Source organism: Ceraceosorus guamensis (genome assembly GCF_003144195.1).
Source record: "Ceraceosorus guamensis strain MCA 4658 unplaced genomic scaffold IE81scaffold_15, whole genome shotgun sequence".
NCBI lineage: Eukaryota > Fungi > Basidiomycota > Exobasidiomycetes > Ceraceosorales > Ceraceosoraceae > Ceraceosorus > Ceraceosorus guamensis.
The window spans coordinates 123,926-150,941 of record NW_020290010.1 but is presented as its reverse complement, the minus strand read 5'-3'; the positions used below and the strand labels follow the sequence as shown (position 1 = coordinate 150,941).

General features: G+C 55.1%; 10 protein-coding genes across 10 annotated transcripts; 6 read left to right on the top strand and 4 right to left on the bottom strand.

The window, feature by feature from the left end:
- Positions 1–128: 128 nt before the first annotated feature.
- On the bottom strand, positions 129–2,228 carry IE81DRAFT_311387 (putative GTPase Rho1). The gene is made up of 6 exons (XM_025512438.1): positions 1,726–2,228; positions 1,587–1,646; positions 1,423–1,464; positions 930–1,127; positions 720–854; positions 129–650 (listed from the first exon to the last, which is right to left on the bottom strand). Exons 1-6 carry the CDS (start codon positions 1,726–1,728, stop codon positions 495–497), a joined length of 594 nt encoding a protein of 197 aa, XP_025371098.1. The 5' UTR covers positions 1,729–2,228; the 3' UTR covers positions 129–494.
- A 1,812-nt stretch (positions 2,229–4,040) lies between these two features.
- On the top strand, positions 4,041–6,483 carry IE81DRAFT_321851 (hypothetical protein). Its single transcript, XM_025513460.1, has 4 exons — positions 4,041–4,609; positions 4,688–4,856; positions 4,932–6,049; positions 6,118–6,483. The coding sequence occupies exons 1-4, from the start codon at positions 4,185–4,187 to the stop codon at positions 6,137–6,139; spliced, it is 1,734 nt and encodes a 577-aa protein (XP_025371097.1). The 5' UTR covers positions 4,041–4,184; the 3' UTR covers positions 6,140–6,483.
- A 1,240-nt stretch (positions 6,484–7,723) lies between these two features.
- Positions 7,724–9,983, top strand: IE81DRAFT_353581 (glycoside hydrolase; the record flags this gene model as incomplete). Its single annotated transcript, XM_025516651.1, has 5 exons — positions 7,724–7,949; positions 8,010–8,175; positions 8,245–8,599; positions 8,680–8,863; positions 8,923–9,983. The coding sequence occupies 5 exons, from the start codon at positions 7,724–7,726 to the stop codon at positions 9,492–9,494; spliced, it is 1,503 nt and encodes a 500-aa protein (XP_025371096.1). The 3' UTR covers positions 9,495–9,983.
- A 791-nt stretch (positions 9,984–10,774) lies between these two features.
- Positions 10,775–12,288, bottom strand: IE81DRAFT_287912 (hypothetical protein; the record flags this gene model as incomplete). Its single annotated transcript, XM_025511743.1, has 2 exons — positions 10,775–11,731; positions 11,833–12,288. 2 exons carry the CDS (start codon positions 12,286–12,288, stop codon positions 10,775–10,777), a joined length of 1,413 nt encoding a protein of 470 aa, XP_025371095.1.
- A 1,767-nt stretch (positions 12,289–14,055) lies between these two features.
- IE81DRAFT_52936 (hypothetical protein) lies at positions 14,056–14,988 on the top strand. Its single transcript, XM_025517425.1, has 3 exons — positions 14,056–14,294; positions 14,377–14,571; positions 14,642–14,988. Exons 1-3 carry the CDS (start codon positions 14,199–14,201, stop codon positions 14,699–14,701), a joined length of 351 nt encoding a protein of 116 aa, XP_025371094.1. The 5' UTR covers positions 14,056–14,198; the 3' UTR covers positions 14,702–14,988.
- An 848-nt stretch (positions 14,989–15,836) lies between these two features.
- Positions 15,837–16,373, bottom strand: IE81DRAFT_52918 (hypothetical protein). Its single transcript, XM_025517424.1, has 2 exons — positions 16,216–16,373; positions 15,837–16,138 (listed from the first exon to the last, which is right to left on the bottom strand). Exons 1-2 carry the CDS (start codon positions 16,236–16,238, stop codon positions 15,922–15,924), a joined length of 240 nt encoding a protein of 79 aa, XP_025371093.1. The 5' UTR covers positions 16,239–16,373; the 3' UTR covers positions 15,837–15,921.
- Positions 16,374–16,543: 170 nt separating this feature from the next.
- On the top strand, positions 16,544–18,700 carry IE81DRAFT_287878 (Bicupin oxalate decarboxylase/oxidase; the record flags this gene model as incomplete). The annotated part of the gene is made up of 7 exons (XM_025511739.1): positions 16,544–16,763; positions 16,847–17,005; positions 17,104–17,150; positions 17,557–17,686; positions 17,769–18,219; positions 18,298–18,379; positions 18,458–18,700. The coding sequence occupies 7 exons, from the start codon at positions 16,544–16,546 to the stop codon at positions 18,698–18,700; spliced, it is 1,332 nt and encodes a 443-aa protein (XP_025371092.1).
- Positions 18,701–19,667: 967 nt separating this feature from the next.
- On the top strand, positions 19,668–22,301 carry IE81DRAFT_287863 (P-loop containing nucleoside triphosphate hydrolase protein; the record flags this gene model as incomplete). The annotated part of the gene is made up of 3 exons (XM_025511737.1): positions 19,668–21,021; positions 21,070–21,335; positions 21,396–22,301. The coding sequence occupies 3 exons, from the start codon at positions 19,668–19,670 to the stop codon at positions 22,299–22,301; spliced, it is 2,526 nt and encodes an 841-aa protein (XP_025371091.1).
- Positions 22,302–22,606: 305 nt separating this feature from the next.
- IE81DRAFT_52854 (hypothetical protein) lies at positions 22,607–24,170 on the bottom strand. Its single transcript, XM_025517423.1, has 5 exons — positions 23,783–24,170; positions 23,614–23,711; positions 23,289–23,538; positions 23,051–23,204; positions 22,607–22,973 (listed from the first exon to the last, which is right to left on the bottom strand). Exons 1-5 carry the CDS (start codon positions 24,056–24,058, stop codon positions 22,777–22,779), a joined length of 975 nt encoding a protein of 324 aa, XP_025371090.1. The 5' UTR covers positions 24,059–24,170; the 3' UTR covers positions 22,607–22,776.
- A 255-nt stretch (positions 24,171–24,425) lies between these two features.
- Positions 24,426–26,430, top strand: IE81DRAFT_321843 (putative SUA7-TFIIB subunit, factor E). Its single transcript, XM_025513459.1, has 3 exons — positions 24,426–25,131; positions 25,230–26,008; positions 26,095–26,430. Exons 1-3 carry the CDS (start codon positions 24,798–24,800, stop codon positions 26,152–26,154), a joined length of 1,173 nt encoding a protein of 390 aa, XP_025371089.1. The 5' UTR covers positions 24,426–24,797; the 3' UTR covers positions 26,155–26,430.
- Positions 26,431–27,016: the final 586 nt, after the last annotated feature.

Genomic DNA, 27,016 nt, shown 5'->3' with positions numbered 1-27,016 from the left:
TGGTGCGTTTCGAAGCCTTGTCAAGAGCCAGGGCTGATTGGGAGCGAGGGGGGGGGGGGGAATGCACTTTGGGAATGGGTGAGGAGGAGGAGCAGGGATGGTAAAGGGAGAGCCAAGGTCGTCAATAGGAGCGTGATGTTGGGATGGCTGTGTGCAATGGTAAGAGAGGATCGTGCCGCGTCGTCAAGGCGTGAAGAAGACCAAGATTTTGGAGAGTAAAGGCGTGCCCGAGCGGCCAGTGATCAAGGTCGTCGCCGGGTGACGGAGATGTTTGCGACTGGTGACTCGACTGCAGCTCGTGTTTGCCAGACTGATCCGATTGGGAGACTGACGTCGCTCTAGCAATCATGCTTCACTAGCACCTCCGTCCTTTATTCTGGCCACGTTCCTCCCCGACACAGGCGCAACCGCCCGCACCACTCCAGCTGACCTTGCTCAGATGCCCCTCTACGCTCCCAAGAAAGTAGCCAACCTGGCCCCCTTCCTTCTGCCATTCAGAGGATGGCGCACTTGGTCTTCTTTGAGCCGCTTCTCTTGCTTAGGAGCGCAGCGCGAGTAGCATGCTCAAAGACTTCCCGCACACCCTCTCCCGACTTGGCACTGCACTCGAGGTAACGGGCAGCTCCAATTTTTTGTGCCACAGCCATACCCTGCGCAGAGACGAAGATTCGTCAGCCAAAAGACCAAAAGAGACGACTTGTGCGCAGCGCACTACGCACCTCCTCTGGGCTGACTGGTCGCTGACTAGTCTTGCGGAGCTCCTCGATGATCTTGGGATCACGACGCAGATCCTTTTTGCATCCGACGAGGATGATGGGCAGGTTTTGGCAAAAGTGCAAAACTTCAGAGATCCACTGCAGAATGATCAGTGATGATTTGTGGCGTCAGTCATAGTGCTCTCAACACGGACAGTGTGACTGAAAACTCGCCTTCTCTTGAACGTTGTCCAAAGAGTCGGGACTGTCAACAGCAAAGCAGATCAGGATGACGTGCGAGTCGGGGTAGCTGAGAGGACGCAGACGATCGTAGTCTTCTTGACCAGCGGTATCCCAAAGGGCCAGCTCGACGTGCTTGCCATCCACTTCGACATCCGCAACGTAGTTCTCAAAGACAGTGGGAACGTAGACCTGAAAGATGCGGAAGAGGGTGTAAGAGCTGGAGACCCGCGAGCTGTCGAAGCGCATCCGAAAGAGAAGCCTGCACCAGGGTGATGGCAGCAGTCGCGCGAGCAAGAGAGCATCTTTCCAGTTGGAGCTGATCGCGAGTGACAGCCCGAGGGAGGTCATGATGCCACAGATGGCCGAGCGCTCCGCCTTCCGCTCGGGCGCCTTTGATGTGAATCCTTCGAAGGTGTCGACCCGCTTGCGACTGATGCCATCGCCCCTACAGCTCCCTACGCGATCGCCCAAACATTCTGCTCACCTCTGGGAACGTTCCACGGCTGAAGACGATCAACAAGCAGGTCTGATAGGCATAGTTGAGTAAGAGTTCGAGAGTCAGCGAGATGCGATCAGGGATGACTAGTGTGCTGACATGCCTCTCTGCCAGCTCGATGACTCAAAGTGGAGCAACGCGCCACAACTTACCTTACCGCAGGCACCATCGCCTACAATGACGAGCTTGCGTCGGAGGGAGTCGCCAGAGCTCTGTGTGCGTGGACGTGCAAAGAAGAACGCGCGATCAGTGTGCGCAGTCAAGGCCAAGCTTAGAGTCTCGCATACACACCATCTTGAGTGCCTAGATGGAGTGTGTTGCTTTCGCTGGTGTTGCTGTACGGAAAGTCCTGCTATCGGCAAGGAAAGTTGAATGTACGCGAAGAAAAGACCTTCACGAGTCAGCGCCAATTATCTCGCTTGTGAGACGGTTGCAGTCACCCAGCAAAGGAGGGCGACACTTGTGGTGAGACCAGATACCCCAGATCTGTGAGGCGAGTGGATGTGCTGACTGGTACATAGACAGAGCCATCGCGGCAGCCTCCGGCTGCATCTTATCCCACCGAATCGGTTGATCTGCCCTCGAAATTACCAATCAACCTTGCCTTCTCTTGTCTACCTTTCGTGGGCACGCTACCGCGCATTGATAGAGCGCCAAGGTCCCATCGCGACTCACTCGGAGTAGCAGCGTCAATTTTGCTGATGATGCGTGCTGTCAGGAGGACGTAGTGTGCGCTCGTCGTAGACAATCTCGGAATGGATGCTAAGGTGCAAGGTGAGCGATGTGGAAGTGGGTATGGATGTGAACGTGAATAGCGTTCGAAACGACGACGACGACGACAGACCGCTCGATATGACGCTCCTGCTCGCTTTGGGTTTGCGATTCGTCTTGCTTGAGCGTGGATCAAGCAAGTTCAAACGTGATTTTGAAACCGAACGCCCCAGAGCTGCGCGCGCGCGTGAGCCGTCGCAGCGTGGCAGTGATGAGTGGCGCGGTGTGGGCGCGGGCGTGCGGGCGGAGGGTGCGGCGACAGGTAGGTAATTGGATTGGCTCAAGGCCAGCCAAAGTCACGAGCTGCTGCTGTATGATGCTGAGGCAGTTATCAGCAGCAGCTGTAGCACAAATCACGATGCAGTTGCCCCTGCCTGCCTGCTGATGGCTTGATGCATGCCTTTTGCACCGCACGCGCGCGAGCAGCGCGAATGAATCGCATGCAAATCGAACATCTTGAATGTCAAGCTCGAAAGGGGTGCATCTGCCGCACTTTGAATTCAAAATTTGACGAAAGTCAAGTCGCGAGTCAAACGCGTGTAGAGCGTCCTCTCCTCGTGCGTCTAACTGCCGCTGCTGGTGATGCGCTTAGCCTTGCGAAGCATGCATGCATGAGCTGCCTTGTGACGCTGAGCCTTGGTTCATGAGTTTATAGACGCGCGGGCATCTTGCATCAGGCCTGTTAAGCACTGCATGCTATAGCTATTCAAGATTATTATGGTCGTCGGAGCACCCAACATGCAGCACACGCGCGCGCAGCACGGTACACAGCGCAACCGCGAGCTGATGCTGGCTCAGGAGCAGTCGCAATTGAAGATCATGAAATTTGAAGAGGCAGCATTGATAATGATAATAATCATACGACATGCCTTACATTCTTGATTCACCATTCACATTTTGAATCGCTTGCATGACTTGCGTATGGGGCGCTCGCAAGCCTAGCTCACATCTTGCGCGGACGGTGCACATGCAGGATATATGCGGCGGACGTGAGCTAGGCGCAATCCCGCAGGTCCTCACGCGGTGAGCACCCTATCCACTCAAGCCGTCTGGAATCTGAATTCTTGATTTGAAGCGCTGCTCACTTAATTAGAAGAGAATCTGGTCATTTGATTGGAGTGGAGTCAGAAGAACATCATTCAAATTGCAGCGAATAATGACGATGAATACTCACACAGCCAGGCTACTGTTCATGTTGCCTCGCGTACAGCATCTAGGTCATACATCAGCAGCCATGCGAGAGCTAGAAGGCAAGCTAGACGTATGTCGCGTGGGCGTGTCTCTGCTGCGTCGATGGGACGATACGCGCCATGCCCCAGCGCTCCACTCCGTATTTCGTGCCTCCAGCGGTGGTCACGAGACACTTCAATGCTCAGGGTGTCTCTGTCTGATGTCTCTATAACGAACAATGCCCTCTCCAATACGTGAAGCCTCGAGTCTGGCCATTGCAGCTAAAGTATCAAATCAATCAAGAATTGAGATCCAGAATCTTGAATTTGAATGCGCAACCGCCATTCCCACTCTGGAACACAACGGTCACGTGGTATTCTTGTTGGTTCTTTTCCGTAATCTCGGCCGAAAACGCCGCGCTATAGGCGTGTTCTATGTCTGATGAGACGATTTGGGCCTGTGTCGGCGGTGATATTCCGGATTGAAGGTTCTAAGGCGACATGACATGACTCATGCACGTCGGCTACGAGCTTACCATGATGCTGGATGCCGAGCAATTCAAGCAAAGCACGATCCACGAGATTCGATCGACGTTGTCTTAGCGCGCGTCAGCTCATTTGCGTGCGCGTGCGCGTGCGCTCATCGTTCTTCTCGCTCATTCAAGATTCACCATTCGTGTTTGTGATTCGTGTTTGTGATTCGTGATTGTGTCTCAATTGCAATTCAAGGTTCACTTGTTACTGCTGTTACTCGTCACATTCGTGCTTCTTCACGCCGAACAGACGCACAAGCAGCGCGACCGCAGTTGCATGTGCCCAAAGCACTGCTACTCTCCACTCGACTTCCACCATCCTCCTACCATCCCATCATCACACGCACACTCTTTCAGCATGGCACAGGGAGATACGTCCGGTCTGCGCGCTCGAGCAGACGAGTTGCGCAAAGCGAACGCGCAAAGAGCAGCACAGCAAGAGCTGCAAAACGGGACGAATGGGGGGAGCAGCAGTTCCACGGGTGCGCCATCGGCTGCCCAGGTAGCAGCTGCAAAGGAAGCGCACGACAAGATCGTCAAGGCGCAAAACACTCATTTCGAGCATGGATATAGAAAAGTGGACACGAGGGATGATCAGATCATTGGAGGTGGAAAAGAGAGAGCATTGACGCATTACAATCCGGGAATCGTCATCACCGAAAAGGGACGCGAGACGGACAAGCGCGTAGACACTCACGAGTCGTGAGTTGCGCAAGCAGGGCTGCTTCTTGAGCATGAGCTGCACGAGCTGAGGATGAGCGCTACGTGCGCTGCCCACAGATGGGAATTTGGCGGTCCCATCGGAACGGCGTTCATGATGGTCTTCTTTCCCAACATGATGTACTACCTCTGGATCTGTCTCTGGTTCTATGACGGCAGGCTCGTCATTCCAAACGGTGTGGATGACATCGTCCCCTTCTTGCAACGCATGGGTCAACACGTCTACGAGGTGAGCGCCGTCGATGCGTGCATTGCATGTGCCTCTCAGTGCGAGCCGCTGACTCACTCATACTCTCTCGCGCAGGACGCCTTCCCTACTCCTCGCGCCATCATTGGCTACGGCGGTCTAATGGTGTTCGAGTTCGCGCTCGCTTGGGTGATGCCCGGATGGATGCAAGAAGGTCTGCCTGTGCCATCGTTGAACTACAAGACGCTCATGTACAAGTGCAACGCCCTCTCATCCTTTTACGCCACGCTTATCGTATCCGCCGTTTTGCACGTCACTGGCATCTACAGGCTCACCGAGATCATCGAGCACTTTGGAGAGTACATGACCGTCGCCATGATCTCCGGCTTTCTGCTCGCCATCGCCATCTACCTCCACGCAGTCCTGACCGGCACGGCGCAGCGTATGAGCGGTAACCTTCTTTACGACTACTTTATGGGCGCCGCCCTCAACCCCCGCATTGGTCCCGTCGACCTCAAGATGTGGGCCGAAGTACGCATTCCTTGGGTGCTGCTCTTCCTCATCAGCGTCAGCGGAGCTTGCAAGCAGTACGAAACATACGGATACGTCACCCCCAACATGGCCTTCATGGTCCTCGCGACTGGGCTCTACATCAACGCCTGCGCAAAGGGCGAAGAGTGCATTCCTCAGACCTGGGATATGTTTCACGAGAAGTTTGGTTGGCTTTTAATTTTTTGGAACTTCGCCGGCGTGCCGTTCACCTACAGCTACTCGTGCGTCTACATTGCCACGCATCCTCCTCACGTGTACAAGTTTAGCACGCTTGGCTACGTCGCACTCTACACAACGCTCCTCACGGCATATTGGATCTTTGACTCTTCCATGGCGCAAAAGTCTCGCTTCCGCATGCAGCTCCAAGGAACCTTTGTCGTGCGCTGGACTTTCCCACAAATGCCTTGGTCCACACTCAAGGACCCGCGATACTTACAGACCGAGCACGGCAATGCACTGCTCGTCGATGGGTGGTGGCAATTTGCCCGCAAGATCAACTACTCGGCAGATTGGATCCAGGCCACCACGTGGTGCGTCGCTGCTGGATTCGGCTCCATCATTCCTTATTACTACTCGATCTTTTTCTTTGCCGTGCTCACGCATCGTTGCGGACGTGACTTTGAGCGGTGCGAACGCAAGTACGGCAAGGATTGGGAAAAGTACTGCAAGATCATTCCTTATAGGTGAGTGTGCCGGCGAGCGTCGACATGCGATCTTGCTGCTCATCTGCATAGACCCGCTTCCGCTGCAGGTTCATTCCCTACGTCTATTAGGCGGTCTCTCGCAAGAGTCGCGGCTCATACCTGAAAGGCTGCGACTCTCAAGGTTCATTGAGCACTTCTCTCTCTCTCTCCATCTCTGCGCTCTGCCGCTGAAAAGAACATGGTTGCGGATGCGTACCTTCGCGCCCAAATTTGCAACCTCTTACGTCACTTGCATGCCTGTTCTCTCGGACAAAGAGCGCATCGCCCAAAGTAATCATTACCAATCATTCTCGTTGTCCTTGCGCCCCTTGAGTGCCGCCATCTAGGTTTGTGCGGATGTCACTCAGAGCAGGAGGACCGTCTGGTCAGGCTTGCGATCGCGCGTTGCGCTACGCAGAGCTCTTCACTGCCACGACTGGCTTGATCTTTGCTGCATTCTCTGCTTGTTTTGCTGGATTGCAGGACTTGCACATTGGTCTACATTATGCCCGACCAGACGATTCGTTTGGTTGAGCTGATGGGCAGCGCGCGTCTATTTTTGCGCTTGCCGATGCGATGGCGATGGCGGTAGACCGATGGATCAGAGAGACCTAAGCTTTCGAACGAAATGTGAGTGACTCGAGGTCTCCTCTTGAGGCATCCTCCTCGTACTGCCTGCATAGCTTTTCGTACGGGTTCAGACGGACGTTCAGCCGGAAAGGCAGGCCCTTGTCACCTGCCGGCTTCTCGTGAGGCACTCGTGGACGACGAGACCGCTTTGACCTCTTCAGACACTAGCTTAGAATTCGTACCTATGATTTTGGGGATATCGCGAAATATTCATTCCTCGAGCGCCAAAGTTCGTCGTTATGGTCCATCAACTCGGCTCCGATGCAAGCAGGCACCCGTGTCCTCATCTCGGTCCCATCTTTACCCTTCAGATCGACCTCGAAGCATCGGGATGGGACTTTTAAAGCACCGAGGGTACAACGGCGTCATCTGTTGCCGCTGGTGAGGGGCGCATCGCGAGTTGCGGCAGAGAAGGGTAGATAGGCAGCTCGCTGCGATAGAGCCTCTGCGCCAATGCTACGCTAGGTGGCTGCCGCCTTATACCGAAACGAGTGGTGGTGTAGCGTAACGCAGGTAGCGAATGGAGTACGTTGCGCAGTCAACGCTCAGCACGCTCCAATGCTCAAATCAGTCTGCGCGGCGACGGAAGTGCACTTACCGCCGCCGTCGCCACCGCGCAGCTCCCCATGAAGTTGCCTTGAAACTTCAGTGAGCCGTTTCTGTGCCTCGTTGAAGGAATCAAAGAAGGGATCCCAATGTCTGCGTACAGTAGCTGATCGAGGCTGCGTGTCCTTCCCAACGCACTTCGACGCCGATTTGCTCGTCGTTGAAGCCGCCTCTGTCAATCTGCGGCTCTGCGCGAGGTCCGCGGGTAGTGTGGGTGCTGTCTTCTGTGCCTGCTCATATTGCTTCTCTCGCTCTCATCACGGAGAGAATGGACCGTGCAATCTGAGCAGTCGGTGTTTGTGCGTGTTCGGTTGCATGCAACGTTGGGAGACCAGTCCGTCGATGGTATATAAGCAGAGTTCTGCCCAAGCACGCCGTAGATCCTCCCACACCCCCTTCGTCCACCCTCTCACCCTCCCCCCTTCCCCCCTGAGCACGATGCGTTTGACCGCTCTGTCCGCGCTTGTCGCGCTTTCTACCCTGGCTCTGCACGTCACGGCTTCTCACCAGGCATACAAAAGCCAAAGCCTGAATGCGCGTCACTTGCTCCGTACTCGTGATGAAGCCACGTTGACGCCGGATTATGAGCGTTTTGCCGACCCCGAAACGGCCAAGCATAGTCTCATCTTTGGTGGAGACGACAATGTAAGCCACGAGATCAAGGGTGAGTGGCATGCCGCCCAGTCCGCGTCTGGCGACCGCTGACATGCTGTACTGTGCAAAGGCAAAGGTGGCAATGGCGAGCCCAAGAAAAGCTTGAGTCTGCAGAGCGCAGACGACGGCACACGCACCGATGCCCAGCCTGACGAGAAGTCCGTCGCTCCGAAGGGCAAGTTGCCTCCCATGGCAAAGCTACCCGAGAAGATCTTTGGCGTCAACCTCGGAGCTTGGTGAGCCAGTGCGCTTGGTTGGCGCCAGGAAGAAGTCGCACTAATCTTGGGTTGTCTTCCATGTTGCAGGTTCGTTCTTGAGAATTGGCAGGGCAACTCGATTTTCCTCACGCTCGACCTCGTCGATCAGACACTGACAGACGAATATTCTTGGAGCATCGCTGTTGGAAAGGAAGAGGGCGCCAAGCGTCTGAAGGAGTGGTACGCCACGCGGTACACGGAGGACGACTTTAAGCAAATCAAAGCTGCCGGATTGAACATGGTCCGCATTCCTGTCAGCCACTGGATGCTGAACGCCTCCGACACGGAGCCATACATCGGAGGCATCCAGCTGCCATTCCTGAAGCAGGGCCTCAAGTGGGCCCAGAAGTATAATCTTTCCGTCATGATCGACCTCCATACTGCTCCAGGAAGCCAGAATGGTGTAAGTCTTTCTTGGCAGGGAAGGGTCGGCGAGTCGGATCGCATTCACTCACGCGAGCCTCCAACGACCTGACGTGTTAGTACGACAATAGCGGCAAAGGATCCAACGGCAACCTCGGCCAGTCAATCATAGAGTGGCACCGCAACTCGACGAATTTCTTGCGCACTTTGTCTGCTCTCAAAACCTTGACGGAAGAAGTGGTGAACACGGAAGAGTTTGGCGGCATTGTCAAGGCGATCGAGGTGATGAACGAGCCTCACACTGGTGCGTCATAGGTCTGTCTGATAGACCGCGCGCACGCTGACGGTTCACCCTAAGAATAGGCAAGGACGCCATCCCCATCTCTCTGTTGGCTTTGTTCTTCAGCGAGTCGTACAATGCGATTCGTTCGACGGTCAACTCATCTGCGCCAGTCACGCCTTATGTCGTCTTCAACATCTTCCAAAGCCCCGTGAATCTTGACGAGCCTGGAGGTCTGAATTGGGATGGCGAGTCTGGTTGGAACACTTTCTTCCTTTCCGACGCTTTCCAGAATGGCACCTTCTTCCTCGACACCCATCAATACCAGGCTTGGGACGGTCTTCTGCTCCACGACGACCACATTGCGCGTGCTTGCAACAAGACGGCTTCCCTTGAAGCGCAGAATGCCAAGATCCCGACGCTCGTAGGGGAGTATAGCTTGGGCATCACCGTCCGATGCGTCAATCCCACCGTCCCCTCTTACCACAGCTGCCAAGGTCTCACCATCAAAGATGATCTGAAGACACTGTCAGCTCCAGAGCAAGTGCTGTTTGCCAAAAGGTTCTACGAGGCTCAGCGAGCTGCCTATGGAAAGACCATGGGCATGATCATGTGGAACTGGAAGACCGATTCTGCTGCTGCTTGGTCCTACTAAGCATCTCTCGATGCTGGATGGATCACGAAGAATCCCACCGAGGTGCGCTTCAAGGTCTTGCCTGCCGGATCGCCTCCACTCTTTCAGTGTGTCGCGCACGATGATCTGACCACGACAGTCGTTGAGAACAAGGCCGACATGGAAGGCATGTAGTGAGTTGAATGTGTCGGTTCCATGAGGACTTTAGGATGCTCAATGCCCGCACTCCTGCACGCAGCGTCGACGACCCTCGTTCGAAGCAAATTGCGGCGAACATGGCTCCAGCTCTGCAGCAGTACCTGGCGGAAGGAACACTGCCTGCTGAGATTCAGAAATATGGAGCGCAGTACTCGAACGAGGTGGGCAGACTGCTGAGAGCGGCTCTGCCTTTCGTTCCTTCGAGCAAGCAAGTCGTCGACCCGGGACCGCCACCTCCGCCTGCTCGTCGCTCAGTCGTAGCGAAAGACACGGCTGGCCTCGCACTTCGTCGTGCGTGATCGGCTTGATCTGGAAGCAAGCCTCACTCAGCCCCTCGCCTTCATCCAACCCTTCCAATCATCCCTTCTCCCGGCGGTCGCCGCCGCTAGCGACGCTTCCTGGGCAGAGGTGCCTGCGCCTATCCCAATCATTTGGAGATCTTGACAGTGACCTGGCCGTGATGCTCTTGCGGCAGGGTCCGGGATGAGTGGGTGGATGATGGCGCTTGTGCAAGGGGCGCGTTCTAGATTCACGCACCTCGATTGACAAGCCAACTTGAATCGACAGGTGTACACGCGCACGCAGCCCTGCATCACGATTCACGTGATCCATACCGCGCTTGAATTCCTTTTCCCCCTTCGCCCAGAAGTTCATCAATCACAAAGCCGATCGAATTCCTCTCTGTTCTGAATTATACTCACAAGCATTCAATCCAATCCTTTCATCTCTTGTTATGTTTGCGAACATTCGCCTTCTGTGACAGGGAAAGCCCGACGTAATGGCTTGCGAGCGTACCAGCTTACTCAGGACTACTTCACATGCTCGAGTTTGGACATCCGACTGCGGCGAAACTGCGATCACATTGCTACAACAGTCGAAATGACCTTTTGCGCGACTAGCCAGGCAAGGGAAATGCGGCGGATCATAAATTCAGGATGGAGGATGCGGTATCGTGATTAGGTGTGGTCGGGTGAGTCGTACTTCACTTCATGGTGCGCACACGAGTTGGCGCTGCGCAAACGACTAAAAGACAAGTGTCGTAAGAGCTCGTTCAGAAAGCGAAAGTATGGATAAGAAGGGAGGTGTATATGCGAAGAGCTTGCTTAGTAAGACCACTTGGGGTTCTCTGGGTCGGTGAAGTCAAAGACGGTGCTGGAGTGAGGACGAGCACCACCGCGGTCAGGGAAACGGCCAGCAAAGTCGATGGTACGGTTGAAGCTCAATCCACCGTTGGGGAGAATGTCGATGACGTGAGAAAAGTAGTTTCCTGGTGTGTTGAGGATACCAATGTCGCCGGTGCGGACAAAGTAGTCGGTGACGGTCAGCGTCTTTTGGTCTGGGGACAGAGACAAGAAGTGAGGTCCGAGAACGGGAACGCCACCAGCTGACTTCTGTTGCTCGTCGGGGTTGTCCAGACGCTTAATGTTCTTCAAGTCGCTGATGTCCAAGGCAAAGACGTGGTTGCCGGTGGTGATGGAGCCGTACAGGAACTTGCCGTCGTTGGAAACAGCAGTGTAGATGGCAGTGCTGTCACGAGCGCGGGGGCCGAGGTCGAAGAGCAGCTCGGCGGTGCCCTGCTTGCCGTTGGCATCCTTACGGTTGGGGTAGATGATCCAGATCTGACCGAGGTGGACAGCAGTGGCAATAGCTGCACCATCGGGGTTGTTGGGGATGAACTTGACGTCCTGAATTCCACCTCCGCGGGGGATCGTGATGGTGTTGACGATCTCACGGTTGTGGAGGGTCCAGAGACGAAGGGTGTTGGCACGCTGAATACCAGTGGAAGGCTTGAGGACGGAGAGGGGAACGACGTAGTCGGAAGTCAGGATCCAGTTGTTCTTCCAGTCGATGGACAGACCATGAGGGCTGAACTGCTGAGTAAGAGCGTTGATGGAGTCAAGAGATTGAGGCCATTGACCGATGATGTCAAAGTCGGCGTTGGTCTCGACGAGACGACCTGGGGAGGTACCGGCAGCGGAGCCCATGTAGGTGATGAAGAAACCACCGTCGGGCTTGGCACGGATCTCATCGGTGATTGATGCCAGCAAAGCTCTGTTGCTCTGAAGGATAAGCGAGAGTGAAAGGGCATTCTGTCAGCTCAAACTCCTAGCACAGCCGCCCTTGGTCACCATCAGGAGCATCGAATCGAAGCGACTCTCACCTTCTTGAATTTGGGTGCGTATGGGTCAGAGATGTCAAAGTAGAAGGCGGTGTCTTGAGTCTTGAGTAGAGAGAGCAGACCACCACCGACGAGGGTCTTGCCGTCGGCACTCGCACCGATGTGGTGAGGCTCGTTACCAGAGGTGGGAACCTCGGCAATGTTGACGAATTGACCGAAAGTGTCATCGTCGTGAGACACGACAGCGAGGAAGTCTTTGTGCTTCCTGTCCTCAGCACCAGTCCAATAGTAGCCGACCTTCTTTGGCTTGATGCTCAGCTGCTTGAATGGCGGCGAGCTCAGGGCAGGGGTGGGCGCCTGGAGGATGGGAAGTGGTCCCAGAATGTTTTGCAGAATCGAAGTGATGTTGTCGTTGATTCCAGGAATCAAAGAGTCAGGAATAGAGAGCTGACGCTTTTCGGCGGCAACCTCGCGGGTCGTTGGCACAGCCAAAGTCATGGCGGCCGAGACCATGGCGCCAAGGGCAACAAATTGAGAACGCATCTTGGATGTGTGAGTAGGGAGGGGTGAGGGGAAGAGAGAGTGGGGAAGGGCAGAGGAGAGAATGGCGATGCTGAGTGAGGAAATAGTATCAGCCTTTCAAGGTTGGACTGCTCGACTTATGAACGCTTTGCTCGTTCGCGCGAACGTACCGTGTAACGCTCTACGGTCGTTTCATCAAGCGAAATTTGCTCAAGACGAGTCTTGGCGTCAGCAGCGAGCAAAAAGGACTCCAACGAACGAATCGCTTCGAGCGAAATGCGCTCAATGAGCAACAACTGTGCGGTATGAGCGAATGGCGCCATTCAGGTCGCCAAACTCGCACCGTAGATGCTCGGACCACCTCTTGCGGCGGATAGGTGCGATCTGGCGACGGTCCAGGATGGCAACGTTCAGTACCTTATTGCTTCCCATGTCTCGCGAAGGCGAAGCTAGTCATTGGCAGTCATTCGCCGACCTCAGCACGCCATACCCAACCAGCTTTGACATTGCAGGTCGTTCGGATGGGTCGATGAGCGCCGTCCACCTTGATAATCAGTGGTCCCTGACCCTAATTGAGCGAATAAAGCGCTGTTGTTGTCCCGAATCACGCTTGTTCTTGGCGGAATTGTCTTAGCGCCCTTTAGCGTAGTGTCCTGTGATGCAGCAGTCAAGAACATTGTCGAAAGAATGTTGGCAGCTTTTGGATGTCAAAAGGGTGTGAACCATGGTGCTCGCCAGGCCTGCGTAGAGAGCGACGTTCTGTTGGTGACGGCCATGCGCTTTGACGATGCTTGCTGCGGACGCGTCGCAAAAGCGCGCTAGTGTAAGTCGCATTGCGCGCAGCGATGGCGTTATAAGTCCGCTTTCGGATATTCATCGTCGGTCAGCTCTTGGCCTTTTGGACGCCACTTGAGCTCGCCCGTCAGCTGTGTGCGCGATTTTTGCCTCCCACAGACTGCTCCAACCCGCATGATTAGCAGCTTTGGAGAAATCTTCCGAACGCTAATGGGGCCCCCTGCGTTCATTCATCTGATCAACCTTGCTGTGGTAGATCATTTCGCTCCAACTCGCCCGGGTCTGCGAGCTGAGTCCCAGACCGTCGTGGGCTCAGAGCCAGCTCGCTGCCTGCAGGCACCCAAAGCGGTCAAACAAAGCGGTACAGACTTAGCCCAGCTAAGTTTGATAGCCCACGTCCACATCACGCTTCTTTCCGCGCTAAAGAGGTGTCACCATTCCTTGGCAATGAGCGCAAGGTCCATCGGTCAGCTTCGTCAGACACCACCGCACGGGGAGCAAAAAGCACGCAAAGGTGCTTTCTTTCTCCTCGAGAATACCTAACGAGCGGCGGTTCAAGTGACCCATCGCACACTCCTCGTAAATCTGATGGAGCTAGTGAGCACTCACCGCGTGTGCGACCGGTCGCTAGCACGTAGCATGGTGCACCACCTCCTTCTGGAATCCAACGCTGCATGCAGTTCACTTTCATGGGTTGCTTCTGGTCTTCCTTGTAGCCAGGCGCCAGCAAAGAGCCCAAAGGTCGTCATCTGGGCCGGCGATGTCGTCAAATCCACACCCAGATGGTGAAAGGTGTTGTCCGTCACGCAATGATCGCAAGCATACCCCGCCGCGCCCTAGTGGTCCAGTGTACGTCTACTACCTGCGCCCTTTTTGCTCGTGCTACTCGCAGACACTTGGTTTCGTTGAGCAAAAGTAGCGCGTTTGTGTCCGTCCGTTGCAAGATACCAAGCGCCCTTGCCGCTGGTAGTCGAAAATCATTGAAAAGGAAACTGCCAGCAGAACTCCATCTCTTGTCTCTGTTCCATACTCTCCTCCTCAAATCTTTCCCTCCCACGCAGCCTTCCTGAACCGCTCCATACCCTCTCACAATGCGTTTCACATTCACAAAGCTTGCTGCCATCGCCCTCGTGGCTGGCTCCGCGGTCACCATGTCCGCCAACGGAAACCCTCTTCCTCAACAGGACGTGAGTGTTGCCGCCTTTGCCAAGAGTGCTGTTGCGCTGTTGAAAATTTGAAGCTGATGCCAAAGTGCTTTCTGAACGTCAGTACGGAGGTGTTACCCACACTCCCGACCTTGAGGGACTCAACAAGCTCCTCGAAGTCCTCCAAGGATCTGTCGAGAAGCTCACTCAGGCCTTGAGCGGACGTCAACGCCGCGCAGACCTGCCAGGCGGTGACTCTGACCAGAGCGGTGGCCCTCAAGACCCTCCCGAGCTCAACCTGCAGGACACCATCCTCAGCGTGAGTCATTTGAGGAAGTCCATAGCGAGGAGAGATCACCACTGATTCACATTGCTATGTCCGCCTACAGATCGTCCCTGAGCTGCTGCCCCTCCTCAAGTCTCTCGGTCTCAACGTCGGAAACCACTAGACTTCGTCGCATTGACTTTGTGTGACAGCTGATCCCGTAGCATACCTAATTCCTAGCCATGAGACTTGTGTGCTCGAGCCTCTTCGCATTCCCACCTCTTGCGGCTCGCTGCAATTCATGAGCCTTTTGACCACAATTCGCTGCCTCCTTATGCTACTTTGCCTTGTACAACCATCGTGAATGCATCTTTGCTCTGCAGCCTGAACGCCGCGTGACTTTGTTCGTCGGGGTGGACACCCCCTTTTGCCTTTCGCTGCGAGTAGTCCTCTTGCTCGATGAGTGAGCAATTGCGCTCTCCAGCCGTCGTTTGCTAGACACACTTCGCTACGGCCGCTCAAGCATAGCTTGATGTGACAATCCGATTGCAACGCGCCAGGCATTGGCGGATGATGGCTTGGACCGGCCGCTATGTTGCGAGCACGGCCCGTGCTCTTTCCAGCCGACTAGGGAAAGAATGACCATGTCCGCATTCACCGCATCAGGTGTGAAGGCGGCAATGGATGGTCGCGCCGGGATTCCCAGATGTTCCCAAGAATCCTGATCGTGTCGAGAGAAGATCAATCTAGACAGCTACAGAGAGGGCAAAACGCAGACTGAGCAGAGCGCGCAAAGCTGACGACGCGAATCCGAATGGTGGTTGGTGGGTCAGTGCGGGTATCGCCATAGCACGCGTCGATGGCGTCTTGTCGGCTAAGAGCGCGCGCATCGCATCGCTTGATCAACTTTGATCACAGCAGCTAGATCTCCAGCTGATTGATTGCCCACGCGCAGCATGACAACAGGCGGGGAGAGCGCATGCACGATGTATGCAGGGCTCGCATGTTTGCGCTAGTCCACGCGCCAAGAAAGCTGGTCAGAAGCAACTGCAAGCAGCTGCTCGAGCTCGCGCTTGCACACATGTTCCAACCTAACATTTCTTGTGCGCATTGCACCATTATTGCCCGCAAATAGCCTCGATGTCCTCACCATGAGAGGCATCTGGTCAGACCTTGCGCGCCGACTAGTAACAAGTCACAAGTCAAGAGTGTCAGCGAGAAACAGAGGGGCTTGAAGCGGAGCTCATTTGTCGAGCCATGCTCACGACGCGTCTGCTCCAAATTGATCAGCACAAACACAGACTCCGCCTTCCCGCCGGCTGATGCCGCAGAGTGCCCGCAAATGCGGCACTGGACCGTTAGTGCCGATCAGTCTGGTTTGCGAGAACATCTTCAGCAGCGAAATCAAAGCAGATGTGGACGTGACGAGCTGATCGAATGATCACTGTGAATGTCGACATTCGTGATTGTAGTCAGAGCCGTTTGCGCGCATATGTATTGCCCACTCGATTTGGCTGATTTGCATGCTTCCTGTGCTGCTTGCGCGTGAGCAGCATCGACGGAAAGCGACGCTGACGCAATCGCAAGCCTAGGGCACCACAAGCAGATCGTGAACGTATACCTTGGTAAGGAAGGCGCCAACGTGCAGTGCTGAGTAGTGTTTGCGCACGATGGTGAGAGGCACTCAGGTTGACCCACCTCGCATATCTCACGTTTGACATCTGGCAGCCGATAGAATAGCAGCGTGGCGGCACTGGTGCGCTATACAGCACTCTTGCGTCCGCCCTCAAAAGTGATCTGTCAGATCGCTGAACCAGCCATCCTCGCCACAAGTCCCCCCTCCTGTTCCTTCTCGACGCTCACGCTCATCATCAACTTCCATCATCCTCTTTTCCCCCCAACAATCCTTACCATGAAGCTTTCCGCCCCTCTCATCTCCCTCGCCCTGCTCGCTGCGGCAGCGGTCGACGCCCGTGTGGTGCGCTTGGAGAATGCACCGTACGCCAAGCGGGACGTCTCGGCTTCTATGCAAGAGCACGAGGTACCCTTGCCCCGCTCCGAAGCGGCCAAGAGCGTCTTGCACAACCGTGTCGCTCGTCACATTCGTCCCGAGACGTGGAGCGACATTCGACGCAGGCAGACCCTCGGTCCCGTCACCGACCTTGGCGGCATCACCGACTTCAAGGGCAAGGATCCCGAACCTGTCCGTGGCGAAAAGGGTCTGCCTTTCTTGGGCGAGTCCAACAGTGAGTGCATTGGATTGTGCGCGTCTGCACTTTCACTGTGCTCGGTGGATGCTGACCGTACAATCCCGCTGCTCCGATCTTAGCCGCCATCGACAAGCAGAACATCGACTACCTCAGCCCACCGGCTACCGACAACGGCGTGATTCCCAACCTCAAGTGGTCGTTCTCTCTGTCCAAGACGCGCCTCTTGAAAGGTGGCTGGGTTCGCGAGCAGGTCGTCACTGACCTCCCCGTTTCTAAAGGTGAGGCATGTCGGTCGTGGCAGGCTTAGGACTTGGAATTTCGCTGCGTACGCATATGCTGACAAAAAGACTCGATTGATGCGGCACCTCCGCAACAGACGTGGCTGCAGCAGAGCAGAGGCTAGCTCCATACGCGATCAGACAGGTGCGTTGAGCTGTATAGGTCGAGGTGATGTGTGACAGGCCGCTTCGAATGTGGACAGAAGGTGTACGATGAAAAGAAGCTGGATGGACGCATTTACGGTGGGTAGGATGCTATGGATGATCTTGCGGCATCCAACCGTGCAGCGTCCATGTACCGGTACCAGGTGACGCGCCTCGCACGACCGCTCTTGACGCGCCGTCGCGGTGATGCGGATGATGCAGCAGCACTCACGACTTGACTCGACACTGATGACTGCATGACCAACTTCTTGAGTCTGACTTGCCCATTCTTCCTTTTCGGCACTGGTGACTCGCCTTCTCCTGGTCGCGCACCTCGACACTGTTCCCTTGTCAAATCGCCATCATGCTCTTGCTTCTCACTGCCTCTCTCAACCGATCGACTGTAGCTACACTGGCATCGAGTGGCGGAGTGGGCATTTGTCATTAAAGGCACAGTGCGCATCACCGGAAGCGACGAGGATGGCAAAAACTACGTTGGGGAGGCCTCGGCAGGAGACTTGTGGAGTTTCCCCACGGGTTCGTAACAATTCTGCCACATCTGAAGACACGCGAAACCCGTGCTGATCCCTCCCCTCTTGCCACCATGACTTGCTCGCAGGCATCCCTCACAGTCTGCAGGCTGGCCCAGAAGGTGCTCAATACCTTCTAGTCTTCGACGACGGCAATTTTGACGCTTCGGGAACGACGTTCATGCTCGATGACTGGGTCGCTCACACCCCTCGAGACGTCCTTGCCGAAAACTTCGGCTGGAATCAAAGCGCTTTCGACACTGTTCCCGCTCAAGATCAGTACATTTTCAAGACTCCAGAATGGCCAAGTCTTGAGGAGGCAAAGGCTGTCGTAGAGCAGAACCCTGCTGGCGAGGTCGAATCTCCTTACGTCTATGCCCTGTCTAAGCAGGAACCTACGCAGGCACCAGGCGGCGGCGGCTGGGTGAAGATCACCGACTACCGTCAATTCCCAGCTAGTCCTACTTTGGCCTCCGCATACGTTCACGTCGAGAAAGGCGGCCTTCGCGAGCTTCATTGGCACGCCGGCGCTGAGTGGGGGTGAGTCTGCTTTTGACGTGATCCTGATCGGACTTTCGAAAGGCAATGTTGACGCAAGATCATCATCCTCGCACTTAGCTACATTGTCAAGGGCAAGGGACGCGCCACTGCCTTCGCTGGAGGTGCCACCGCACGCACTTTTGAGCTTCAAGCAGGTGATGTGAGCATCAATCGGCGTTCTCGTACTGACGCTCCTGATCGAACGACTCGACTGACACGTGATATCTGGAAACTGCAGTCTTGGGTCTTCCCGACCAACTTCGGCCACTACATTCAAAATGTTGGCGATGAGCCTCTGGAGTTCATCGAGATTTTCCGTGGATCAAACTTTGGCGACAAGATCAAGTTCACCGACTTTAGCCTGACCCAGTGGCTCAGCTTGACCCCACCTGAGGTTGCTGCTCAATCTCTGAACGTCTCCGTATCTCTGATCAAAGAGCTCAAGAAGGAGAAGCAAGTCGTCGTCGCTGCTCGTCGCTAGATTTCGGCACTTCCCGCCAACGCACGTGCCGTCTCATGCGTCTATTACGTCGCATACCGCAACCCTCGCAGCTCCCCTTCACAGACAAGCCTCAAGCCTCCTAAAAGACTCGCAATCAAGAACGAGGTCGGAAGCGACCCACAGCCTTCCTACTCGGTATCACTCGGTGTCCACCGTTGACGCACCCTCGACTTTTATCTCTCCTGCCCAGCTCGAATTTCGCTCCGCCCCTCCCACTTCTTCTTCCCACGGCTACGTGCAGCTCGCTTGTATGCTGTCGAATTTCTTAATACCATTGATCCATCCGCTGCAGCGCTGTACTACGCGATCTTGAGAGGTGGGATGCTGAAACATGGCTCGTTTTCGATGTGATCATGCCAGGGGACTGGGGAACGAATCAGACCTTTCGAGAGACTCAGCTCGACTCTGACTATCAATTCAAAATTGCAAATCGTGGTTAAGACCATGAACTTTTCATTTGTCCCTGCAGCACTCCTCACGTGACGGGCTGTTGCAGCGCCTCCACGCAGCTGCACGGACGCGCGCTCGCTGCGCGTTTCTGGTGGCTTCTAGATGCCGGCGGAAATCCGCGGAGCTCTCGAGACAGACCGCTTCGTGGCTTCAACATGGCTAAGCATCCACTCTATCCTCAACATATAACGTGGCTGAAGGTTGCTTCGCTTTGCATCTCGTCGTAGTCTTAACATTGCTTCATGCCCGGTTCTTACAGGCCTCTTCAAGCGTCTTCAGTGATCACGTTGGAAGCGTCCGAGAGGTATCAACACTTGCGTCGCCTCTGACCGGTGATTGCTACCGTCTCGTCAGGCATTTCGAGTGGAGGCATCCAATTGCCACTGGCGCTGCGCGGCTGCTCGACCCGACAAGCCTTTGCAGGGCCTAGCGCATACTCTCGATAACTCAAGCTCCCCACGACACCTGAAGCACCCGCAGCTAGCACCTGGCCATCATGCTGCGACGGGCTGTTGCTCGGCATAGCAGTGCGCTACCCTCAGCATCTCTTCTGCAGCCAGTGCGGGGCATCACGGTACCACAATTGAACAGACTCGCCCTCGCAGCACAGCTTTCAGATCCACACTCGCCGCCTCATGCCTATCGCCTTCACACTTCTGCGCGGCGCAATGCTCAAGGACCTGGCGGGCCTGGCGGTGGCGGAGGCGGAGGCTTTCCCGGCATGCGAATGCAAGGTCAGCAAGCGCCTCAACCTGGCGAAACGCTAAAGCAGTACAGTCAAGACCTTACCGAGCTGGCACGTCAAGGCAGTCTGGACCCCGTCATTGGTAGAGATGCCGAGATCAGACGCACCATTGAGATCCTGAGTCGAAGGACAAAGAGCAATCCTGTACTGCTAGGGCCGGCCGGTGTTGGAAAAACGGCCGTAGCAGAAGGATTGGCTCAGAGGTTGGTGAACAAGGATGTTCCCGAATCTTTGCAGGGCAAAAGAGTGCTCGCTTTGGATCTAGCTGCGCTCCTTGCAGGCGCAAGCTATCGCGGCGCATTTGAAGAGAGGCTCAAAGGCGTTCTTGCAGATGTGGAGCACGAGCAAGGAAAGATCATCCTCTTTGTCGATGAGCTTCACATGCTCCTCGGTCTAGGCAAAGCAGAAGGTGCTTTGGACGCGGCCAACATCCTCAAGCCTGCTCTTGCCCGCGGATCGGTGCAGCTTGCTGGTGCGACTACTTTCAACGAGTACAGACAATCCATCGAGAAAGATGCGGCACTGGCTCGTCGATTTCAACCGGTGCACGTCAACGAGCCGTCAGTGCCAGAGGCCATCTCTATCCTTCGAGGTCTGCGTAGCCGGTACGAGGCACACCACGGCGTCAGCTTGTCTGATGCTGCTCTGGTAAGCGCAGCCCAACTGGCCCATCGATACTTGGGAGAGCGCAAACTACCAGACTCGGCCATCGACCTTATAGACGAGGCTAGCTCTGCATTGCGCTTGATGCAGGAAAGCAAACCAGAGGCGATAGAGAAGCTCGATCGTCAAGTGCTCAGTTTGGAAATCGAGCTCGAGTCTTTGAAAAGAGAGACGGACGCGTTCAGTCGAGAGAGGAGGGAGAAGTTGACGAGGGAGCTGGAAGAAGTGAGGGCCGAGGCGGAACGTTTGACAAACAAGTGGAAAGTAGCAAGGGAGAGGCTGGACGCGATAAAGCGGACAAAGGCGGACATCGAAGAGGCCAAGATCGAGCTCGAGCAAGCTATGCGGGCCGGGGACTACGAGCGCAGCGCCAAGTTGCGCTTCGCTAGACTTCCGGACCTGCAAAGACAATTGGCCGAATTTGAGGCGGCAGAGGAGGAACGTCGCAATGCACACAGTGGAGTGACTTCGAGGGCGGAAGAAGAAGAAGCTGACTTGGCTGTTCACGAGCGCGTAGAAGCGGACGACATCGCAAATGTAGTTGCCAGGATGACGGGCGTGCCTCTGAGAAGCCTGCTCAAGGGCGAACGAGAAAGACTGCTGCGACTCGAAGATGAATTGAGAAAGCGCATCTTGGGTCAAGACGAGGCGCTCAATGCCATTGGAGAAGCGGTCAGATTATCAAGAGCGGGCTTGCAAAACGAAAGGAGACCGCTTGCCAGCTTCCTTTTTGCTGGTTCGACGGGTACAGGAAAGGTGAGTCTAGTGATGGTCTCTCCGCTTGCTCGCACCGCTGACACCGTCTCCATTTTACAGACCGAGACATGTCGCGCGCTCGCCTCGTACCTCTTCGACGATGCTGATCGGGTCATCCAAATCAATTGCTCGGAGCTAGGAGAACAACACAGCGGTGCCCGATTGATCGGCGCACCTCCTGGCTACGTCGGCCACGAGGAAGCTGGCCAATTGACTGAGGCGGTCCGTCGTCACCCCTACTCGCTTGTCCTCTTCGACGAGATCGAAAAGGCTTCGCGACCCGTGCAAATGCTGCTGCTTCAAGCGCTCGAGGAAGGAAGTCTGACCGACTCTCAAGGACGAAAAGTGGATTTCAGAAACACCATCATTGTGCTCACTTCCAATCTTGGTGCAGAAGTGCTGTACGAACCCAATTCTGTCGATGCCGCGACTGGACAAATCACTGAAACTGCTCGTTCTGGAGTGTTGAGGGCCATCGCCAATGCGCTACCTCCAGAGCTAATCAATAGGCTTGATGATCAGCTCATCTTCAATCGACTCTCACGCAGTAGTCTACGTGGCATCGTAGATGTTCGACTGGAAGAGATTCAAAAGAGGCTTTCTCCCAAGCGCATCACTCTCGAGGTGGACGAGGCGGCCAAGGAATGGTTAGCGCAAAAAGGCTACGATCCAGCTTATGGTGCACGACCGCTCAACAGGACGATTCAGAGATACCTGTTGAGCCCGCTCTCCAAAACGCTCATCAAGGGCGATATCCCACCTGGTTGCATCGTGCCTATTGGAGTTTCAGGGTCGGAGCTCTTCATTGGAGCTGCGATACTTGCGAGTGGACCCGAAGCTGCGTCAGCTCAGTCGCCCATCGATTTGCAAGAGGGTCAAACGGCAACGGATGACAAATCTTCGCGCACATCGCCGGAAATCGTTGATGGCGAACCGGTCGCACCCAGACGCAGGCCGTCGAACTGATGCCACTTGATAGCATGAGCACGAGGGTGGCACCACTTCGTTGAGCCTTGGCTTTACCTCCTTTGTTGAGGCTACCGTCCCGCATGACGTTGCAGAGCAATCTGCGCAACCATCAAAGCTTTCCTGAATGCAACATACCAAGAAACGCCCCACGCAACATCATGTCACCCGCCTGTAGTCCTTTGCATCTTTGCTCATTGATAAATCACCACTCATCTCAGTGTCCAAGACACAAAGGAAATGAAGGCGTGTGGCGCGAGAGAGCCAGAGACCGTGTGCAGCCGTAGGCGAGAATAGGCAGCCGGTGTGGGCGCATTCATGATGTGAGATCCATTGCACAATGGGCGGTCCGAGACTAACAGTACTTGTACATGGGTGAGGAAGCAAAGTGTGGCACGAATGAGCAAAAGTAAGACTCTACAATGTGGCCGAGTTGGCGTTGTTTGAGATGCAAAGGATTACACGCTTTGGTCGCTCAGTTCAACACCGAGCCTACGACTCGGTAGATGGCGCGATCCAGCACGTAGTAGACAGACTCGAGCAGACCGTACAGCGGACTCGAGCTCTGCAGTTGAAGTGACAAGCTCGGATGGATGCCAAAGCCAATGTCGATGACTCTATCCACCGTAATCACAGCTACCCTTCCATCCTGAGACACGTTGTGGTTGATACCTATAGCGACAGGGCAAAAGGGATACTAAAGATTAGCGCTGGACTCGAGGCGAGATTCTATGCGACGAAGTACTCACCGTGTCGCCCTGCGTCCAAGAGACCTTCTACCCACTCTACCTGCCCTCTCCACTTCCAAATCTTCCATTTGCCCCCCTTGAGTGCAGCTTCGACCAGCATGTCCCTGCCCGCATTGTATCCATCCTTGTCGATTGTATGATGAAACTTGAGATTCTGCGAATCGAGAGAACAAAGGCCAGACGCTGAGCACACGGGCCTGCGAGAGTGAAAGGTGCCTCGGCAGCTTTTCTGGCTCACCTTCTCTTTGGATACAGCCAAAAACCAAGCGCCCGAATCAGCCAGCGTTCCGTTCTGCTTCCAAGCTCTGAAGTGGTTGCCTCCGTACAAGCTCTCCCAGCAAGCTCCTACCCATCTGCCGGGCGCACCAGGAAGCTGTGTCTGCCTGAACTCGAACAGCTCCGTCTGCCAACCTTGCCCATCGCCGAGATCTGCCCTCTGCAAACCACCAAGATGCAGATCCAAGCATTCGAAAGAGAAGCCAATCGTGCTGTGGTGGTAGTGCAAGAGAAGCAATGAGCGCTCTGGACGAATACTGCGTTAATCGAATGCTTTTACGACGCACCGAACATAGTCTCGCAAACCTGCATCGCTCAACACCGCCGCATCCGATTTGCCTGAGATGATGGCATTGATGGGTTCTCGCAAGCCATTGCCGACCAGCTGTAGACGCGCAAGGATGTATGGATCAATGAATTAGCTCGCGCATATGAAGAGGCGCTTGCGCAACTCACATCGAGACAGCTACCTCCACCGACCCTTGGATCGACCCAGCCTACGTCCAGTCCTCCCCTGCCATCATCATGACCGAGGGCCTGAGCAGGCGCTGATCTGTACACGCTTTCTTTATCGAAGCCTTGCAGTCCGCGGGAGCGCTGCGAGCACGACTCTTGTGATTGCAGATCCGAGAGCGCGCTGATAGCTCGGCCTTGAACGAGCAAGAGTGGCGAGGTGGAGCACAGCAAAGTGCATGCCAGAAGTGCCGCCGCGAGGGCTCCTGACGATCGCATCGTAGGAGCAGCGATTGCAGCGTTCCAGTCGAGCAGATTTAGAGATCAGTCTAATATCAAAATTGACAAGCCAGCGGACTTATAAGCAGAGCATGGTGAGATGATGGATGAATGGATCAGATTTTGATTGATTACCAACGGCGTGGTTACGCAGCTTCGGGTGCTCCACCCTCAAACCCCGCACGGCCGCGGTGCCTGATGCCGCGTTTCCACGTCAATTATGCGCGCCAGGCAGCGTGCGCCGCGCGCGTACCGAAATAAGCATATCACGTGATACCCAGCAGCCATCCGCTGATCCGCTCGATCGTCGCACCCCAGCCCCGTTCCCAGCCTTTTTTTGAATCGTGAATCTAAATGCGTGAATGCTAAGACTGGGAGGCGATCCAACTCTGCCAATTGTCCACCATCATCCTGCGGATGGTCACCACATACACCTACGTTCCTGACCTCGCAAATCTTTGCGAGTCGAGTTCGTCGGTTATTTAGGCTGTTCGTGACTGCCTAACCCAATTGTCAACAGGACATTGCGTATAGGGTGTCGATTGATGGAGCGGATCGGAGTAGAGATCGGCCCAACCGTCGCCAAGACACCATAGTCTCTGCTCTTGCATCGCTGGACAGCACTGCCGGGCGTCTCGGGCGCCCAAGCTGCTGGAAACCCCCAAGCTTGACTTCAAGAAGTGATCTTGTCTTGAGCATCTCGGCTCGTTGACCAGGTAACGCTTCTGGGGTGGCAAAGATGGCAAGCGCTACCATCGGTACCCCATCAGCCAACGGCTCGTCTCAATCGAACGGCAAGCAGAGATCTTCGGCCGGTCCATCGCCGTATGCTCAGCCTTTTGCACTGTCGGAGCAGTACAAGCAGGAGAGGCAATCTGCAGCAGCAGCCAATGGCACCTCGGATCCTTCTCCTCAGCCTACACCCTTTGCGCACGATCTTTCAGTCAAGCTGATTTGCAGCAACTGTCATGCTGACCCGCCCAATATCATGGAGGAGTTTGCGAGCGGGGATCTGGTTTGCGGAGAATGTGGTTTGATTCTCGGTGATAGGATCGTCGATACGAGAAGCGAGTGTGAGTAGCCTTGCATGACCCGCTTTGGCGATGGGTATGCGCACTGGCCGGCTCTTCGCTGAGCTCACTGCTGCACTTGCACGTGCTTCCGTCGCTAGGGAGAACGTTTGCGAATGAGGAAGGAGATGATCCTTCGCGTGTAGGTCAAGCCGACAATCCGCTCATGGACGGTCTGACCGAGACGCTGGGCACTCGTATCGCCTTCGACGGCAGCGCTGGCGCCACGCTTCAAAGGGCCATGAACAGAGTCAATGGTACTCAGCATCAAAACATACTGGATGCCTTTGAGGACATTCAGCGCAAGTGCGATTCCATTCACCTCAACAGGCAAGTGAGCGAGATAGCCAAGCAGCTGTACAAGAGGGTGGAAATGGAGCGCATCTTGAGGGGTAAAAAGACGGACGCGATCATCGCTGCTACCATCTTCATCGCGTGCAAGATGGCCAATGTTCCGAGAACCTTTGTGGAAATTTGTGGCTTGACGAAGGTGTCGAAGAAACTCATCGGGCAGTGCTACACTGAGATTCAGAAAGTGTTCGGACTGAGGCAACCGATGGCAGCAGCAGCAGCCGAAGGATCTGGCGGAGGGGTCGGACCAACGAATGCCGTGGACCTCATCAATCGCTTTTCGAATCATCTGGCGCTGGACCAGCCTACCAGTAGATGCGTCAGGGATGTGGCTGAGCAAGTTAGGAGCGAAGGTCTTCTCGCTGGTAGAAGTCCCATCACCATTGCTGCTGCTTGCATCTTCTTTGCCACGACAGTGATGGGCAAGGAGATCAGTGCAAAGGCCATCTCGAACGCGGCAGGCGTGAGCGACGTGACGATCCGCACGTCGTTCAGAAACCTCGTTGAGCACAAGAACAAGATTCTGACTGTAAGTCTGTCGTTGTTGCGTCGTTCATCACTCGGAGCAATCGAACTGAAACAGATACGTCTTTTCACGTCGCCAAACATGCACAGTCTAGCATGCTTGCCAAGCACAAAGAAGCTGACCCGGCGAACCTGTCTTCTTCCAACTGAAAGAATTTACGTACTTGCTCCTTCCTCGATCGTACCTCAGTCTGACATAGTTTACCGAGCGCAGAGACTGACCTACCGAATCTATCCTCTTCGGAGTCTGCGTGTATGCAAGCCCTCATTTCTGATCGCCCTGTTCGACACGCTCGCCACACACACAGAGTTCATCCCTTCTCTGGCACGCCACTGCACCGCACTCTCGACGCGAGGGAATTCAAATAGATGATAGCTGACGCGGGGGCGAGCCTGCCAAAGAGGTGGGAGATAGAAAAGATGGGCGTTTGCGTTTGCTGCGTGCTCAAGCTGCGTGAAAGCAACGCAGAGCGTGAAAGTCATCGTTGGCAAATTTGGCATCCAGAATGTCAAGTCCTTGATCGCGTGGTAAAGTCACGAGTGATCGAAGTAGTTGATGACTTGCCTCGTTGCCGATCGATGCGCTAGGTGGTCATTAGCAACCCGGCAAAGAGCACTTTCGTCTTTCAAGTGGTGCAAGATCACTTGTGTGTTTGGGTGCGGGGCTGCATCGGTCGTGCATCTGCTCTCGCGGCAAAGCGATGCATTCATTGCCTTTGCGCAGCGTTTGAGCTCCGCTTTCAGAGGCCGACCTGATGAGCAGCATCATCACTGGTGCAGGTGTGCACGCGGGACAAGCAATGCGGGATCAAAAGCGCTTCGATGCAGTCACTGCAGTCACCAGCATGGAAAGGTGTAGAGCACGTGCCGTGCAGGTGATGCTTGCTCATGCCTTGCAAGCGTATATACGCATACCCACACCCAGCACGAGTACGGTATCTATTTGTAGAAGTTCTGTTCAGGTACGCGCAGCAGGGCATCCAGTAAGGTCCCGCTGCGTTCCTAGGCCAGC

Bases quoted from the DNA above. Each gene is read 5' to 3' on its own strand.
- IE81DRAFT_311387 (XM_025512438.1), bottom strand. The intron at 1,128-1,422 runs GTGAGCAGAATG...CGCATCTTTCAG, and splicing joins GCCGTGGAACGTTCCCAGAG to GTCTACGTTCCCACTGTCTT. The intron at 855-929 runs GCGAGTTTTCAG...ATCATTCTGCAG, and splicing joins TGGACAACGTTCAAGAGAAG to TGGATCTCTGAAGTTTTGCA.
- IE81DRAFT_321851 (XM_025513460.1), top strand. From the start codon at position 4,185: ATGTGCCCAAAGCACTGCTACTCTCCACTCGACTTCCACCATCCTCCT. The intron at 4,610-4,687 runs GTGAGTTGCGCA...CGCTGCCCACAG, and splicing joins CGCGTAGACACTCACGAGTC to ATGGGAATTTGGCGGTCCCA. The intron at 6,050-6,117 runs GTGAGTGTGCCG...CTTCCGCTGCAG, and splicing joins TGCAAGATCATTCCTTATAG to GTTCATTCCCTACGTCTATT.
- IE81DRAFT_52936 (XM_025517425.1), top strand. From the start codon at position 14,199: ATGCGTTTCACATTCACAAAGCTTGCTGCCATCGCCCTCGTGGCTGGC. The intron at 14,295-14,376 runs GTGAGTGTTGCC...TCTGAACGTCAG, and splicing joins ACCCTCTTCCTCAACAGGAC to TACGGAGGTGTTACCCACAC. The intron at 14,572-14,641 runs GTGAGTCATTTG...GTCCGCCTACAG, and splicing joins TGCAGGACACCATCCTCAGC to ATCGTCCCTGAGCTGCTGCC.
- IE81DRAFT_52918 (XM_025517424.1), bottom strand. From the start codon at position 16,238: ATGTCAAACGTGAGATATGCGAG. The intron at 16,139-16,215 runs GTGGGTCAACCT...TTCCTTACCAAG, and splicing joins TCAAACGTGAGATATGCGAG to GTATACGTTCACGATCTGCT.
- IE81DRAFT_52854 (XM_025517423.1), bottom strand. From the start codon at position 24,058: ATGCGATCGTCAGGAGCCCTCGCGGCGGCACTTCTGGCATGCACTTTG. The intron at 23,712-23,782 runs GTGAGTTGCGCA...GCGCGTCTACAG, and splicing joins GTGGAGGTAGCTGTCTCGAT to CTGGTCGGCAATGGCTTGCG. The intron at 23,539-23,613 runs GTGCGTCGTAAA...CTACCACCACAG, and splicing joins GGTTTGCGAGACTATGTTCG to CACGATTGGCTTCTCTTTCG.
- IE81DRAFT_321843 (XM_025513459.1), top strand. From the start codon at position 24,798: ATGGCAAGCGCTACCATCGGTACCCCATCAGCCAACGGCTCGTCTCAA. The intron at 25,132-25,229 runs GTGAGTAGCCTT...TTCCGTCGCTAG, and splicing joins CGTCGATACGAGAAGCGAGT to GGAGAACGTTTGCGAATGAG. The intron at 26,009-26,094 runs GTAAGTCTGTCG...AAACATGCACAG, and splicing joins ACAAGAACAAGATTCTGACT to TCTAGCATGCTTGCCAAGCA.